General features: G+C 40.5%; 1 protein-coding gene and 1 long non-coding RNA gene across 2 annotated transcripts in view; one reads left to right on the top strand and one right to left on the bottom strand.

The window, feature by feature from the left end:
* LOC140740517 (uncharacterized) overlaps window positions 1-17368 on the bottom strand; it is a 193127-nt gene that overhangs the window by 62280 nt on the left and 113479 nt on the right. The window lies entirely within an intron of this gene.
* The window catches only part of cngb1a (cyclic nucleotide gated channel subunit beta 1a), a 144899-nt gene that overhangs the window by 25744 nt on the left and 101787 nt on the right, over window positions 1-17368 (top strand). The window contains exons 5-9 of the mRNA XM_073069725.1: window positions 1000-1114; window positions 4515-4539; window positions 9207-9423; window positions 13384-13516; window positions 15699-15741. Of these exons, the coding sequence (XP_072925826.1) occupies window positions 1000-1114; window positions 4515-4539; window positions 9207-9423; window positions 13384-13516; window positions 15699-15741 (533 nt within the window). The remainder of the gene's footprint in view (window positions 1-999; window positions 1115-4514; window positions 4540-9206; window positions 9424-13383; window positions 13517-15698; window positions 15742-17368) is intronic.

The following is a 17368-nucleotide window of genomic DNA, read 5'->3' as shown; positions in this document are numbered from 1 at the left end:
TTGGGGAGCATGCCTTATGAGAATAGGTTGAGTGAACTCAGCCTTTTCTCCTTGGAGTGAAGGAGGATGAGGGGTGACCTGATAGAGGTGTACAAGATGATGAGAGGCATTGATCTTGTGGATAGTCAGAGGCTTTTTCCCATGGCTGAAATGGTCGCCACAAGAGGACACAGGTTTTAAGGTGCTCGGGAGTAGGTACAGAGGAGACAGCAGGGGTAAGTTTTTTACTCAGCGGGTGGTGAATGTGTGGAATGGGCTGTCTCAAAGGTGGTGGAGGTGGATACAATAGGGTATTTTAAGAGGCTTTTAGATAGGTACATGGAGCTTAGAAAAATAGAGGGCTATAGGTAAGCCTAGTAATTTCTAAGGTAAGGACATGTTCAGCACAGCTCTGTGGGCCGAAGGGCCTGCATGGTGCTGTAGGTTTTCGATGTTTCTATAAACGCAAGCGAATAGTGTTCTGAGCTGAAGCCCACGAAAAGTCTGTCTCCAGCTTTTAGCTTAGCGCAGAGCGTAGCAGTGAGCTGAACCAGTGCATCCCTCATCTCGGGGCCCGACACCCTGACCTTTTCAATCTGGTCTGGTGCTCAAATTGTTGTCTGAACATTGGGTTCAGTCACTGCAATATGTTCTGGGGCCTGACCCCACCACCTTGATTCAGCCTGGTGCCTAAGTTGTCGTCCAAACAACGGGTTCAGTTGCTTCAATACGCTCCGGGGTCTGGACCTCAATTAGTCCTGTGTCCGACCTTTCCAATTCACCCGATGCTTAAGTTGATCAAAGCTCAGGTCTTCCTCGCTCTCTGCAATGGGCCCTCTGCCTCACCTCGCCTTGCCTCACATCAAATTGCCTCCCGTCCTAGGGAAAGTTATGCCCCCTGGCTTGGTGATTTAGCTGAATGGAGATTGATGATGTCCTTTACTTAAAAGATGGAGCTTGTTTTTCTAACAAATGATCTCCGACTGCTGCCATTAATATGTTTTGAATATTTTGTTGCAGTTCTGGGAGTGGAGTCCTGGTCTGGATTGTGCAGCGAATGAGCAGATTTAACCTACAACACATTGATAGCCCAAGGCTTCCTAAAGCTGCGTCTGATTCCGAGAAGAATGCAGGGGTAAATACCTCCATTTAAACAATTGCCATTATAGAGGTTAGAATATTTATAATGCCTTCTGCTTTTAAGTAAGCATTCCATATAAAGCCTTGACTATTTCACACTTCAGTAAGGCCTTTGACAAGGTTCCGCACAGAAGGTTAGTTAGGAAGGTTCAATCGTTAGGTTTTAATGGTGATTTAGATGCATATCATATTTTTTTTACTGAGTTAAGTATTGTATGTAATTAGTTTTGCTACAACAAGTGTATGGGACATTGGAAAAAAGTTGAATTTCCCCATGGGGATGAATAAAGTATCTATCTATCTATCTATCTAATATTGAAGTAGTAAAATGGATTCAACAGTGGCTGGATGGGAGATGCCAGAGAGTAGTGGTGGATAACTGTTTCAGGTTGGAGGCCGGTGACTAGTGGAGTGCCTCAGGGATCTATACTGGGTCCAGTGTTGTTTTGTCATATACATTAATGATCTGGATGATGGGGTGGTAAATTGGATTAGTAAGTATGCAGATGATACTAAGATAGGTGGCGTTGTCGATAATGAGGTAGGTTTTCAAAGCTTGCAGAGAGATCTAGGCCAGTTAGAAGAGTGGGCTGAAAGATGGCAGATGGAGTTTAATGCTGATAAGTGTGAGGTGCTACATGTTGGTAGGAATAATCCAAATAGGACATACATGGTAAATGGTAGGGCATTGAAGAATGCAGTAGAACAGAGTGATCTAGGAATAATGGTGCATAGTTCCCTGGAGGTGAAATCTCATGTGGATAGGATGGTGAAGAAAGCTTTTGGTATGCTGACCTTTATAAATCAGAGCATTGAGTATAGGAGTTGGGATGTAATGTTAAAATTGTGCAAGGCATTGGTGAGGCCAAATTTGAAGTACTGTGTATAGTTCTGGTCACTGAATTATAGGAAAGATGTCAACAAAATAGAGAGAGTACGGAGGAGATTTACTAGAATATTACCTGGGTTTCAGCACCTAAGTTACAGGGAAAGGATGAACAAGTTAGGTCTTTATTCTTTGGAGCGTAGAAGATTGAGGGGGCAATTGATAGAGGTATTTAAAATTATGAGGGGGATAGATAGAGTTGACATGGATAGGCTTTTTCCATAGAGAGTAGAGGGGATTCAAACAAGTGGACAGGAGTTGAGAGTTAAGGGGCAAAAGTTTAGGGGTAACACGAGGGGGAACTTCTTTACTCAGAGAGTGGTAGCTGTGTGGAACAAGATTCGAGTAGAAGTGATAGAGGCAGGTTCGATTTTGTCATTTAAAAATAAATTGGATAGGTATATGGACAGGAAAGGAATGGAGGGTTATAGGCTGAGTGCAGGGCGGTGGGACTAGGTGAGAGTAAGCGTTTGGCACGGACTAGAAGGGCCAAGATGGCCTGTTTCTGTGCTGTAATTGTTTTATGGTTATATGGTTATATTTCAAACTTGCATTGTGCCGTTACCCATGACCTCTGTGTTTACTGATTTACTCTGGCTCAGTTTTAAAATTATCATCAGTCCCACGATCCTTTGAGATCTCTTCTGTTCTTTCATTGGTGAGCATGCCTTTGACTATCCTGACCCAAAACTCTTAATTCTTTCCCTTAACTTCTCCACCTCTTTACATCTTTAAATCACCTTTAAATGATTGCATTCCTTAAAACCTAGCTCTTTAACCAAGCACTGGTCACCTGAGTATTACTTTTCATGTCTTATTTTATCTGCTTTTGACCTTGTGAGGAATCATAAAATGTTTAAAGACACTATATGAATGCAGGTTATTGAGAGAGCCACTGTATAACATACACATTCATAAGATAGATTTCCAAAACTGAATTCTATCTTTATGTTAGAATTGTTAAATATATAGGGAAGAGTCACTGGAACGGGGAGAAAATCCAAAAATCTGAGATGTAAAGGGACTTGGGAGTCCTTATGTAGAACACCCTAAAGGTTAACTTGCAGGTAGATTCGGTGGTGTGGAAGGCAAATTCATTTCAAGAGGTCCAGAATACAAGAGCATGAATGTGAAGCTGAGTCTTTATAAGGCAGTGGTGAGGCCTCACCTGAGCTGGCATTGTTCAGAGGAGGTTCAAAAAGATGATTCCGGGAGTGAAAGGATTATCATATGAGGAATGTTTGATAGCTCTGGGTCTGAACTCACTGGAATTTAGAAGGAATGAGGGGGGATCTCATTGAAACCTTTCAAACGTTGAAAGACCTAGACAGAGTAGACATGGAAAGGATGTTTCCCATAGTTGGGGGAGTCTATGACAAGAGGGCACAGCTTCAGGATAGAGTGTGTCTATTTAAAACAGAGATGTGGAGAAATTTCTTTAGCCAGAGGTGATAAATTTGTGGAATTTATCACCACAGACAGCCGTGGAGGCACAGTTTGATAGATTCTTGATTGGACACGGCATCAAAAATTATGGGGAGAAGGCCGGGGAGTGGGGTTAAGGAGGGGAGAAAAGGATCAGCCATGATTGAATGGTGGAGCAGACCCAATGGGCCAAATGGCCTGATTCTGCTCCTATATCTATGGCTTTGTGGTCTAACATCAGACTAAACTAGCAGGCTTGAGATGTATGCAAAAGAGAGGGAAATGATATGTATGGTTTTGCATCTTACTATCTACCTAAAAAGTGTAGTTGTTACACTTTATTCTTCACATTCTGTTATTATTTTAGCTCGTACTGCCTCAATGCACTATGTAATGAATCGATCTGCATAAACAGCATACAACAAAAGCTTTTCGCTGTACCCCAGTACAGGTGACAATTGTAAACAATTCCAATATTGCATTGGAATTACTGTATACTTAATTGCAATTGGAATGCTGTACTGGAATACCGGTGTCCCCCGCTTTACGAATGTTCGATTTACACCACTTCGCTTTTACAAAAGACCTACATTAGTAACCTGTTTTTGAACTACAAAGAGGATTTTCGCTTTTACGAAAATTTTTCCCATATAAATTAATGGTTCTTTGCTTTATGCCATTTTGGCTTAAGAAAGGTTTCACAGGAACGCTCTACCTTTGTAAAGAGTGGGACACCTGTGCCTTGTAATTAACCAGGTAAATGAGCTATTTGAATTTTATACACTGAAGGAAGAAAGTGAGGAATATAAATTGGAATATTATACAGTGATGGTAGTTGCAAATGAGCAAATATTTAGATTGTAAAATTCTATGTGATAGAGGGATGGATGTGATTGTGAAAATGTATACAATAAGGAAATAGAGTTTGGGATTCAGAAGTGAGTTATGATGCTTTGGAATTCTATGCCTGTCCAGGCTTTCCTTTGTCAGTTTTTACCTTGTCTCTATGATTCTAAATTCCCATCATTTATCTACTTCTCTCTTTTTTTAAACTTGCCATCTAAATATGGATTCACTGACACAGAATAAGGAAAAGGAACTAAGCCAAGGTAAACGCTTTAAATTGGGCCAAACTTGTTAATGGAGAATATTTGATTTACTCAGATTTCCAGAAAACTAAACAAAAGTGAAGACAGTAATAAATTTCTCGATGTGGTTGCATGATTGAAGATGATAAAAAATGTGCTCTTGAATTACATGTTGTGTAACATTAATGCGAAATATTCTTTGGTATTTAAACATTTCACAATGGATCCAAACCAGTCAGTTCAATGGGATTGTTTTAATCATATAAGAACAGAAGAGACTGTAGCAGGTGGGCCATTTGGCCCCTTTTAGCCTGTTCTACCATTCAGTAAGACTATGGCATATCCAATGCCTTGTTCACTTTCCAGCTTTAAACTTCATGCCTTCTGATCCTGTGTCCAAGCACCTCTCAATCTAGACCTTGAACATTCTCAATAACTGAACCTCTGGGGTAGAATTAATACAAATCCGAAGCTAAAGGTAGATGGTGTAGGCTGAAAATTTATAACCCCCTATTTATCATATAACCAGAGAACACTACAGCACAGTACAGGCCCTTCAGCCCTCCATGTTGTGCTGACCCATATAATCCTTTAAAAAATGTACTAAACCCACTCTACCCCATAACCCTCTATTTTTCTTTTTAAACCTTTTTATTAATTTTAAACAAACATAAATGAAACATGAATACAGAGAGTTTGAAAGTACATAACTAATAGGTTAAGTATACATTCAGATAGATGGTAATCCATATATAATAACCTCCCAAACTCATAATAATTATAAAAAAAGGAATAAATAAGAAGAAAAAAAAAACCAAAAAAGAAAAGAAATAAAAAAACCTAACCAACATGGGCCATTGCATTATGTCAAATATACACAGTAGCATCAATAACTCCGCACCTCCATCCAAATAATTAAGGATAATAGAAGCAGGGTTTAGGAAAAGTCAGTTTAATTGATATGAAAATGTTGGATAAATGGTCTCCAAGTTTCTTCAAATTTAACTGAAGAATCAAAGACAACACTTCTAATTTTTTCTAAGCTCAAACAAGAGATAGTTTGAGAAAACCACTGAAATATAGTTGGAGGATTAATTTCTTTCCAGTTCAATAGGATAGATCTTCTAGCCATTAATGTAACAAATGCAATCATCCGTCGAGCTGAGGGGGATAAACAAATATTATCCACCATTGGTAAACTGAAAATTGCAGTAATAGGATGTGGTTGCAATTTGATATTCAGAACTGTTGAAATAATACCGAAAATCTCTTTCCAATAATTTTGCAAACAAGGGCAAGACCAAAACATATGGGTCAATGAAGCTACTTCAGAATGACATCTGTCACAGGTTGGATTAACATAAGAGTAAAATCAAACAAGTTTATCCTTGGACATGTGAGCCCTATGTACAACCTTAAATTGTATTAGGGCATGTTTAGCACAAATAGAAGAGGAATTGACTAATTGTAAAATTTTCTCCCATTGCTCAGTGGGTATAAGACAATGAAGTTCTTTTTCCCATTCCTTCTTAATTTTTTCTGATACTTCTGGTTGTATTTTCATGATCATATTATAAATGGTGGCTACTAAACCCTTCTGGCAAGGCTTCAGAGCTAAAAAAATTTCTGTAATGTCCATTACAGAAAAGACTGTAACATATTATTCAAGAAATTTCCCTCTATTTTTCTTTCATCCACGTGCCTGTCCAAGTTGCTCTTAAATACCCCTAATGTTTTAGCCTCCACTACCATCCCTGGCAAATCATTCCAGGCACTCACAACCCTCTGTGTAAAAAACTTACCCCTGATGTCTCCCCTAAACTTCCCTCCCTTAATTTTGTACATATGCCCTCTGGTGTTTGTTATTGGTGCCCTGGGAAACAGGTACTGACTATCCACCCTATCTATGCCTCTCATAATCTTGTAGACCTCTATCAAGTCCCCTCTCATTCTTCTATGCTCCAAAGAGAAAAATCCCAGCTCTGCTAACCTTGCTTCATATGACTTGTTCTCCAAACCAGGCAACGCCCTGGTAAATCTCCTCTGCACCCTCTCCATAGCTTCCACATCCTTCCTATAATGAGGTGACCAGAACTGAACACAATACTCTAAGTGCGGTCTCACCAGAGATTTGTAGAGTTGCAACATGATCTCTCTACTCTTGAACGCAATCCCCCTGTTAATGAAGCCTAGCATCCCATAGGCCTTCTTATATACCCTATCAACCTGCACAGCGAGCTTGAGGGATGTATGGATTTGAACCCTAAGGTCCCTTTGTTCATCCACACTCTTAAGTAACTGACCATTAATCCTGTACCCAGTCTTCTGGTTTGTCCTTCCAAAATGCATCACGTCACACTTATCTGGATTGAACTCCATCTGCCATTTTTCTGCCCAACTCTTCAGCCTGTCTATATCCTCTTGTAACCTTCGACAACCTACAGCTCCATCCACAATTCATCCAATCTTCATGTCATCCGCAAACTTACTCACCCATCCTTCCGCCTCTACATCCAGGTCATTTATAAAAATCACAAATAGCAGGGGTCCCAGGACAGATCCCTGAGGCACTCCACTAGTCACCGACCTCAGGCAGAATACTTTCCTTCCACAACTACCCTCTGCTTTCTTCCTTTAAGCCAATTTTTTATCCAAACAGCCAAGTTTTATCCATAACACTTATCTCATGCCTCATGACTTTCTGGATGAGTCTCTCGTGAGGGACCTTGTCAAATGCTTTGTTAAAGTCCATGTAGACCACATCCACTGCCCTACTCTCATCAATTTCTTTTGCGACCTCTTCAAAAAACTCAATCAGGCTCGTGAGGCACAATCTTCCCTTCACAAAGCCATGTTGACTATCTATGAGTAGATTGTCCTTCTCCAAATGCTCATAGATCCTATCCTTAAGAATTCTTTCCAGTAGTTTGCAAACCACTGACGTAAGACTATAGTTCCCAGGTTTCTCCCTATTACCTTTTTTAAACACAGGAACTACATTTGCCATTCTCCAGTCCTCTGGCACTTCCCCTGTAGCCAAAGAGGATTCAAAGATCATAGCTAATGCTCCTGCGATCTCTTCTCTCAATTCCCACAACAACCTGGGGTGTATCATATCCGACCCTGGGGATTTATCAATCTTAATGTTTTTAAGAAGAACCAGCACTTCTTCTTCTTTAATCTCCACATTGTCCAGCACACAGGCCGGCTCTACTTCGACCTCATCCTGATCAAGATCCTTTTCACTTGTGAATACTGAAGCAAAGTATTCAATTAGGACCTCCCCAACTTTCTCCGCCACCTCCAGGCACATGCTGCCCTCTTTATCCTTTAGCGGTCCTACCTTTGTTCTCGTCATCTTCCTGTTCTTCACAGACGCATAGAACGCCTTGGTGTTCTCCTTAATCCTACATGCCAAGGCCTTCTCATGCCCCTTCAAGCTCTCCTAAGTCCTTTCTTTAGCTCCTTCCTGGCTACCGTATATTTCTCATGAGCCCCTCCTACTTCCTGCTTCTTATATCTAACATATGCTTTGTTTTGCCTCTTGACGAGTTGCCTCACGTGTTTCAAATGAAATCAAATCAAATCATCGTGAATCAAATTCCCATAATATAGGAACATAACAAGTAGGATCAGGAGTCAGCTCTTTCAATGCATTGTGTCCACACAAATGTTCAATCAGATTATGATTGATCTTTTACTTCAGCCCAAAGTTTCTGCACGAATCCCATGGTCCATAATTCCCTTAATATCTAAATCAATTTCTGCCTTGAATAGATGAGCCTCCACAAACTCGTTTGGTAATGTTCTGGCTGAATGGCTGATCCCTTAATTAGAGATGCATTGTCCTAATCTAGACACCCTGTCCATTGGAAGAATCACTTCCACCACAACCCTTATCAGGTCTCCAGGTCTCTTAAGAATTTACACTTTTCAACAAGAACTCTCATGCTTCCAAACTACAGAGCCTTCTTAGTCTCTCCTCACAGAACAAACAAGCCATTCTAGGAATCAACCTAGTGACCCCACACTGCATTCCATTTATCTACCTATGGCCAGACCTGTAGGCAGTATTTCAGGTACAGTCTCACCAGGGCCCTATATAAGATCTCTGCTCTTACACTCAGATTGTTTGGTAATCATAACTAATACACTTTTGCCTCCACAACTGTACTGTAACTTCCAGAATTTCTGAGATTATTCATTCCATTGTAAATGAGTGAAGGAGTGAAGGAACATGTCTACTACTTGACTCATTACTGTGCATCCTCTCAAAAAGGAAGCTGCAGATATTCACCCACCTGTTAGATCAGCCAGTCTGAATTCACAATCCAAGTTATCCCTTTCTTCAGGAGAGACGTTTTCTGCATTTATCTCAGCTTTTTGTCTATAGGTCTTGAGTTTTTGAACAGATACAAGATAGTCGTTTGCCCTTCACTCCTTCCCTCCTCTTCAAGGCACCAATGTCTAAGTTACATTTCCAGGCACTAGTTGCACACCCTTCAGAGATGAGTGCTCATGGATTGGAAAACTATTATGTGGACAAAACTTGATCCTAATGTTAACATTGTTGTATTTTCCACCTGGACAGGCTGAATAGCAATCAGAAATGAGGATCCTGCTTGATTGCTTTGCTCTTTTCTAACTCAGTCCCAAGAGGTCTTCAGTAGTCTTATTTTTGTTGACAGAATCCACAACACCTCCTCCAGCTCCAGAACCAGCACCTCCTCCAGCGCCAGAACCAGCACCTCCTCCAGCTCCAGAACCAGCACCTCCTCCAGCTCCAGAACCAGCACCTCCTCCAGCTGTGGCTCCAGCACTAGTTCCAGAGAAAGCTCCAGCTCCGAACGTCCAATTATCAGGTCAACCATCTGTTGGAGGAGCCCCATCTGACCAGTATCAGCAGTAAGATTGTTGTCCTAGAAACAAAATCTTTGCTTTTTATGCTACTCAACACTTTGGAATGAAATTCTTTGCTCATTAAAGCTCAACAGCTCAGTAACTGTGATTCATGTTTCGTTACCATGGAGCTAACCTTATCAGTACCTTGCTGCAAGACAGATAATATCACACAAAACCTTTGGCAGAAGAATGTGCTGTACAAGGTGTCAAGAGCATTCCATTGTAAAGAGCTCCTGTGTGGGGAAGTAGAAATGAATCAGTCAGCAGCTCAGTGAGCTGTAGTTAGCTCTGTTGCCTCCTAGCTCCTGCAACTAGTGTTTGCTCTGGTCCATGGGTTGTGTCTGTGCAGAGATTGCATACTCTCCCAGTGCCCATATGGTTTCCATCAGATCCTGCAGTTTCCTCCAATATCCCACAAGACATAGATTAATTGTCCTTAGTTGAACAACTGGTAAAGAGAAGCTGATGGATATACAAGGAAGAGTAAATGTTGCTACTGAGATATAAGAAGAGACGGAATTGATTTGTTGTGATTTTGCATAGATTATGACCTTTCATGTTGTGGTGAGTAAGTGTAACATACTTGATAGGAACTAAGCCAAAAGATTTTTCACAGTGCTTGAACAAGAAGAGTTGGTCATTAACTTTTCAAGTATGTTCCACAATATAATCTGATCATTCACCTCCATCTACCCACCTAGATCTGTACACCCTGGTACCATTAGCTAGTAAAGACTAATCAATATCAGTCAAGAAAAATTTATTTGATACACAATTTACAAACCACTAGTGGAAAGAGTTCCAGATTTCCTGCCCTCTATATGTGAAAAAATTGATTTTGCTCCTGTATGTTTAACTCTTATTTTTCAGGTAATATCTCCATTTACTTCATAGTCCCACTGTGAGAATTGTTTCTCTCATCCTACTCTGTTAAATCCTTAATATATTTTATCATTTCACTCTTTGATCCCATGCATGCAATCTCCTATTACTTTTACCATTTGAAAGCCTGAGCATATGTGTATTTTAGTCATTCTTATTTCCAACAGAAGCAGGTAATATGTTGTTTATGGTATGCAGAACATAATGCATGAAGAAATCCACCCATCTTTTGTGTGCCAATAACTTTCTCAATGAAGGTGCAAATGTATGATAATTTGATCCTCTTGGACTTGGAATGTTTTTACAATATGTGATGGGTATTCATTTCTTGAGTAGGTGGGCCTCTTGTTTTTTGCTGAGCTCAGCTTTCTAAACACAGCAGCTGCTACTTGTAAGATCACATAGTGTAACTTAAACTCCCAACTATATCCTTTGTGTAGCTTTAGTCATAAATGGGAGCCAGTCTTCAGTTCTTAAAATGTAAATGGTAAGCAGTAGTCAATTTAAACTTTAAAATTTTTAAATTTAAAACACAGCTTTGAAAGCAAGCTCTGCCTATGGATCTGACTGCTAGGTCACAACACTTGATTTATTGCTGTTCAGGAGGTGTTGTATAACATAACTTAATTTAACTTGTTTCAAAACACACAATGCTGGCTAAGTTGCTTAATTCAAAGAATCTTGCACACTAGATGGAAACAATCCTTTAGCAAATCAAACAATTGTTGTGTTCATAGTTGCACTCAGAGAAGTTAGCTTTATAGCATTAATTGTAGGTAGCTAGGAATTGTGTCTCCAAAAACCTTTTAGACTGTTTGTGTCAAAAAGGTAGCTGAAGAAATATCATACACTCATGAAATCACCCAAGTGGCAAAGAAGCTGTATAAATGTAGAGAGCAGTTTAGGCATATTAGGAATGGGGTAAGGAACATCACAAAGCATGAAATAAATATGGGGTGAACTACGATCCATTCCTCTGGCTTTGATTTCTGTGATAGATGATTCATCCATCTGTATCACCGGAATATCTTTTTAGTTATTCTTTTTAGTTATCTTTTTAGTGGGGGGGATCCACCACTCAGATAGTGGGTGTTGGCAGCTAAACTCGCTGTGGAGAATAAACAGGGAAGTGAACTAGTCTTTGAAGAATGGGTAGTCACAGTATTAGCTCCCTATAATGAGGGTATTAGATAATTATATCCGATAGATCTTAAGGTGTTCGTTTGAGTTTAGAATTTTGTGGTCAGCAAACCCAATAACATCATAAATTAACTTTGACATTTGTCATTCTTGTAATATTTCCAACGCTAAGGCTACCTTTACAATTGCTATGGTCTTGCATCAAGTAAGGCCCTTCACTGGTCGGGGTTGACTCTGGATGTTGCAACCTAGGTGTCTGTGTGCAGTTAGTACACAAGCCAGGGCATACAGCATGGAGGGCAAGCTGTTGCCCATGCTGCAGGCTCCCCCTCTCCACACAGCTGATGAATCCAATGGAACGTCAGAGGTCAATTCAGTTTGGAACCAGCAGCATCGCAGGAGTTGCCAGTCAGCATTGAGCTCAACATTGGAATGCCTTAGGGACTCCAGCTCTGGAAGTTTCCTTGAGGTTTACTCCCAAAGCCTAGGAACTGAAAGTAGACTTGAAGAGAGAGAAACCAGATGTCCATGAGCCCGTAATCATCAGAGGATCCATAACTTAAATTGTGTCACTATCTCAGAGGTCCTGTCCCGGATCCATCATATAAATACAATTGCAAAGAAGGCATGACAGTGCCTCTACCACCTCAGGAGTCTGTGGAGATTCCACATGTCATCAAAAACCTTGGCGAACTTTGATAGATGTGTGGTGGAAAGTGCACTGACTGGCTGCATTATGGCCTGGTATGGGAACGCCAATGCCTTCGAGCGGAAAATCTGATAATAGGTAGTTTATTTAGCCCAATACATCACAGATGAAACCCTCCCAACCATTGAGCACATATACATGAAACATTGCTGTAGAAAAACAGCATCTATCATCAAAGATCCTCACCACAAAGGCCATGTTCTTTTCTCACTGCTGCCATCAGGTAGAAGGTACAGGTGCCTCAGGACCCACACTACCAGGTTCAAGAACAGTTACTACCCCTCAACCATCAGGTTCTTGAACAAAAGGGAATAACTACACTCATTTTAGTTCTGTTGTTCGCACAATTGCTGGTCTCATTTTAAGGACTCTTTATCCTGTTATTTCATGCTCATTATTTATTGCTATTTATTTATATTTGCATAGTTTGTTGTCCATTGATCCTGCTTACAGTTACTGTTCTATATATTTGCTAAGTATGCCCGCAGAAGAAGGATCTCAGGGTTGTATGTGGTGACATACGTACTCTGATAATAAACTTTATTTTGAACTTTGAGATCAGAGCTTTCCTTCTCCTAGATGAGCTGCCAACCATGGCTGATGAGCCCCATCTGCTCAAAGCAATTGGTTTTTAGGTGCCTCAGCCACTTCTGTTGGTACAAACGGTTCCACACATGAAAGTCAGGAGCTGGACGTGGCTGTCAGAGGCTATTTGAGATGCATGCCATTAGGAGCAATCAGTAGGCTGTGCGAGCTTATCCTCACTAACCCTAGCCCCTTGCCTGCCCAGCTATGAAAGCCATAGGAACCAGTCTTGCTTCACATCAAAGCAAAATAGACACCTATAAGAATGTAGACAGCAACATGAAGCATTCATAAAATTAAAATTCAGTTGAATAAAGGATCATTGAATCATTAGTAGCTTCTTAAACTTTGATAGTTAATTTTCAATTATCTTTCCTTATCTTCTGTTCTCCCGATCAGCTCTATCTTGATCCAATACTCTCTTCACTGCTGCATTTTCTCCTCTGTTTCCTCTCATGCTGTCTTCTCCTTGCACTCTTCCCTGCTCTTGCCAACACATCCAAATACACTGCTACGCTCTTCTCTGCTGTCAGCTTTTATAACTTTTACCTTCAGCCAGGGCACATAGCTACCTTGTCCTTTGATAAAGCCAAAGTCGGGGAAGTAGGAAAGTATTTAAGAATGGTGCTGTGCTTTTCTTTTTGCAGAGACAAGGACAGAGGAGGTGGAGTCCTCAGCTGGATTGTGCAAGGGCTCAAAGGGGTATTGCCACAACCTGAAGAAAAACGGAAACCGACCGAAGCTGCTGAAGTGAGCTCTGCCCCTCAGGCGATAAAAGAGGTGTGCATATCCACACGTCATGTGGTTGACTGTGAGCGAGGGAAGCGGGCTGGCTAAAACCATGTACTGAGAGAAAATACCACTACTGTGTGATGGACACTGTTGGAGATCAAGTACGGGATACATGTTATTGTGTAAATCAAGTAATCTAGTATTTCTATTGGAGACCCAAGAGAGGGACAACACTGAACATTAATTCTCCCTCCTTATAAGTCATGAGCATCACTAGGGTAATCAGGATGTTCCCAGCTTTATATTCAATGGCTCCAAAGACAGATTTAGCATTCTATCAATATTAAAAGAAACAAAAACAAAAACCTTATTCGTTCTCTTATTATGACAGAATGAGACTATTCAGCTAATGCCAGATTCCAGACCAGCAACCCCATTAACCCACTGCCCCTTGGTATTTCAAAGTTTAAAGTAAATTTATTATCAAAGTACATATATGTCACCATATACAACCCTGAGATTCATCTTCCTGCCTGCACACACAGCAAATCTATAGCATAGTAACTATACCAGGATCAATGAAAGATCAACTAGAGTGCAGAAAACAACAAACTGAGCAAATGCAAACATAAGTAAATAGTAATAAATAACAAGAACATGAGATAACAAGATAAAGATTCCTTAAAGTGAAATCATTGGTTGTGGGAACATCTCCATGGGCAGGCAAGTTAGTGTGGTTACAAGAGCCTGATGATTGTGGGTAGTAACTGTTCTTGAACCTGGTGGTGTGAGTCCTTAAGCTTTGTACCTTTTTACCTAATGGCAACAGCAAGAAAAGACCATGTCCTGAATGATGGGGATATCTGATGATGGATGCTGCTTTCCTACAACAGCGCTTCATGTATTCCTGCATCTTATGTTCTTGTGTTTTTCACACTTGCCCAGCAACTCACTTCTTTCTGACATTAGGGGGTACTTGCCAATAACTATTTATCAGAGAGTGGAGTTCATTTCCTAGAGTCAAACGATCTGTTTTGAGCTGAAATAAATGTGGCATAGCACAGCTGAACCCGACTGTAATATTTCCATCCCTATGCCTTTTCCTTTTTAATGAAGTATCAGGAGTATTATATGTGTTCAAAAGTTCAAAGTTCCAATCAAAGGTGGTTGTGAATCAGCATATTGGAGGGAGATTGAAAATCTGGCTGAGTGGTGCCACAACAACAACCTCTCACTCAATGTCAGCAAGACCAAGGAGCAGGAGGAGGAAACCAGAAGTCCATGAGACACTCTTCACTGGGGGATCAGAGGTGGAGAAGGTCAGCAACTTTGAATTCCTCAGTGCTATCATTTCAGAGGACCAGCATGTAAGTTTGATTATAAAAAGAGCACAGCAGCACCTCTACTTGCTTAGAAGTTTGCAAAGATTCGGCATGTTAAATAAAACTTTGAGAAACTTCTATAGATGTACAGTGGAGAACATATAGACTGGTTGCATCACAGTCTGGTGTGGAGATCACCAATCTGCTTGAATGGAAAATCCTATAAAAAGTAGTGGATATAGTCCAGTCCATCACAGGCAAAGCCTTTTCCACTATCAAGCACATCAACACAGAGCGCTGTTGCAGGAAAGCAGCATCCATCATCAAAGAACCCCACCATCAAGACCATGTGCTCTTCTCACTGTTGCCATCAGGAAGAAGGTACAGGAGCTTCTGGACCCAGACCACCAGGTTCAGGAACAGTTATTACCCCTCATCCATCAAGCTCTTGAACCAGAGAGAATAACTTCACTCACCCCTTCACTGAACTGTTCTCACTGAACTGGACTCATTTTCAAGGACTTTTTATCTCATGTTCTCAATAGTCATTGCTTATTTATTTATCTTTTTTTTGTATTTGCACAGTTTGTTTTTTGCATATTGGTTATTTGTCTGGTTGGGTGTGGTCTTTCATTGTTGCTATTGGTTTCTTTGATTTACTGGGTATGCCCACAAGAAAGTGAATCTCAGGGTTGTTTATAGTGGCACACAGTATATGTACTTTGATAATAAACTTACTTTGAACTTTGAATATTAATTTTTTCAGGAATATTGTTTGTGAAAGTGGAACTGTCAATAATATGGCCACTAGCTTCATTTCTGATACTAATTCGGTTGTGTATATATCTTAAGAAAATGTCAATGTTTCTTGATGATTTTTAATTGAAATATATCATTTTCTGATCCAGGAACCTGTAAATCCACAAAAAGAAGAACCAGCCATTGACACAAGTGAGTTCATGGAAATTAGATCATTGTTAGAGTCTTATTGTTGTTTATTCTTACTGCAATCTGTTCAGCAAAGAATGAAGCTTCACGGAGTTCCTTGCATCACTGACAGGGTCATTGCAAATCACTTACATTAAGTCACAGTAAAATTTATTATCCTGCATGTTACCATATACTACCTCAAGACTTATTTTCTTGCAGGCATTTACAGAAAAATAAATAAATATAATAGAATTTATGAAAAACTATACATAAACAGACTGACAAACAACCAATGTGCAAAAGAAGACAAATCATGCAAAATAAATAAATATTACTAAGAATATAAGTTGCAAAGTCCTTGAAAGTGATTTTGTAGGTATAGAATTAGTTCAGAGTTGTGGTGAGTGAAGTTATCTGGATGGTTGTAGGGTAATAACTTCTCCTGACCCTAGTGGTGTGGGACCTAAGGGTTCTGTCCCTCCTGCCCGATGGTGGTAGTAGGAAGAGAGCATGGCCTGGATGGTAGGGTCCTTGATGATGGATGCTGCTTTCTTCTGGCAGCTCTCCATGTGAATGTGCTCAGTGATGGAGGGGTCTTTGCCTGTGATGGACTGGGCTGTATCCACCACTTTATGTAGACCTTTCTGTTCTGGGCACTGCTGTTTCCATACCATGCCATGATGCAAGCAGTTAGGATACTCTCTACTGTGCGTCTATGGAAGTTTGTCAAAGTTTTTGTAAACATGCCAAATCTATGCAAACATCCAAGAAAGAAGAGGTACTGTCATGCCATTTTTTTGATGCTGGGCCCAAGGCAAGATGCCAAAGAATTCAGAGCTCCTGACCCTCTCCACCTCTGAACCCCTAATGAGGACTGGCTCATGGATCTCTGGTTTCCTCCTCCTGTTGTTGATAATCAGCTCTTTGGTTTCACTGATGTTGATTGAAAAGTTGTTGTTGTGGCACCACTCAACCAGATTATCAACTTCCCTCCTATATGCCAATTCACTGCCACCTTTGATTCGGCCAACGACGATGGTATAATCAGCAAACTTAAATATGGCAAAGGAGCTGTACTTAGCCACACAATGATAGGTATGAAGTGGGTAAAGCAGGGAGCCAAGCACACAAACAATTGGTACACCTCTGCTGCTGCTGATTGTGGAGTAGACGTTGCTAATCTGTAATGACTGGGATCTGCAAGTGAGGAGGCAAAGAGTACTTAATTTTCTACCAGCTAATCTTGTTTGACTACTATACTTCCACAGTTCATTATGTCAACTTTCCTTTGCCAAGAATGACATGTAGATAGAAACATATATAGAAAACAGGAGCAGGAGCCATCTCCACCATTCAATATCATGGCTGGTCATCCATTTTTGTCATCAAGTCAAAGAGTTATAGAGCATAAAATTAGTCCCATCTGCTCAACTTGTCCATGCCAACCAAGATGTCTGTTCAAGCTAGTCCTTTTTTTCATTAACATACAGAGTGGAATCGGCCCTTCTGGCTGTTCGAGCCCAGCTGCCCAGCAATCCCCCAATTTAATTTGAGCCTAATTACACTGACTAATTAACCCACCAACTGGTACGCCTTCGGACTGAGGGTGGAAACCCACATGGTCATGAGGAGAATGTACAAACTCTTT

Source organism: Hemitrygon akajei, chromosome 17, assembly GCF_048418815.1.
Source record: "Hemitrygon akajei chromosome 17, sHemAka1.3, whole genome shotgun sequence".
Classification (NCBI taxonomy): Eukaryota; Metazoa; Chordata; class Chondrichthyes; order Myliobatiformes; family Dasyatidae; genus Hemitrygon; species Hemitrygon akajei.
The sequence above is the reverse complement of the archived record's forward strand: the minus strand, read 5'-3'. Positions and strand labels throughout refer to the sequence as shown.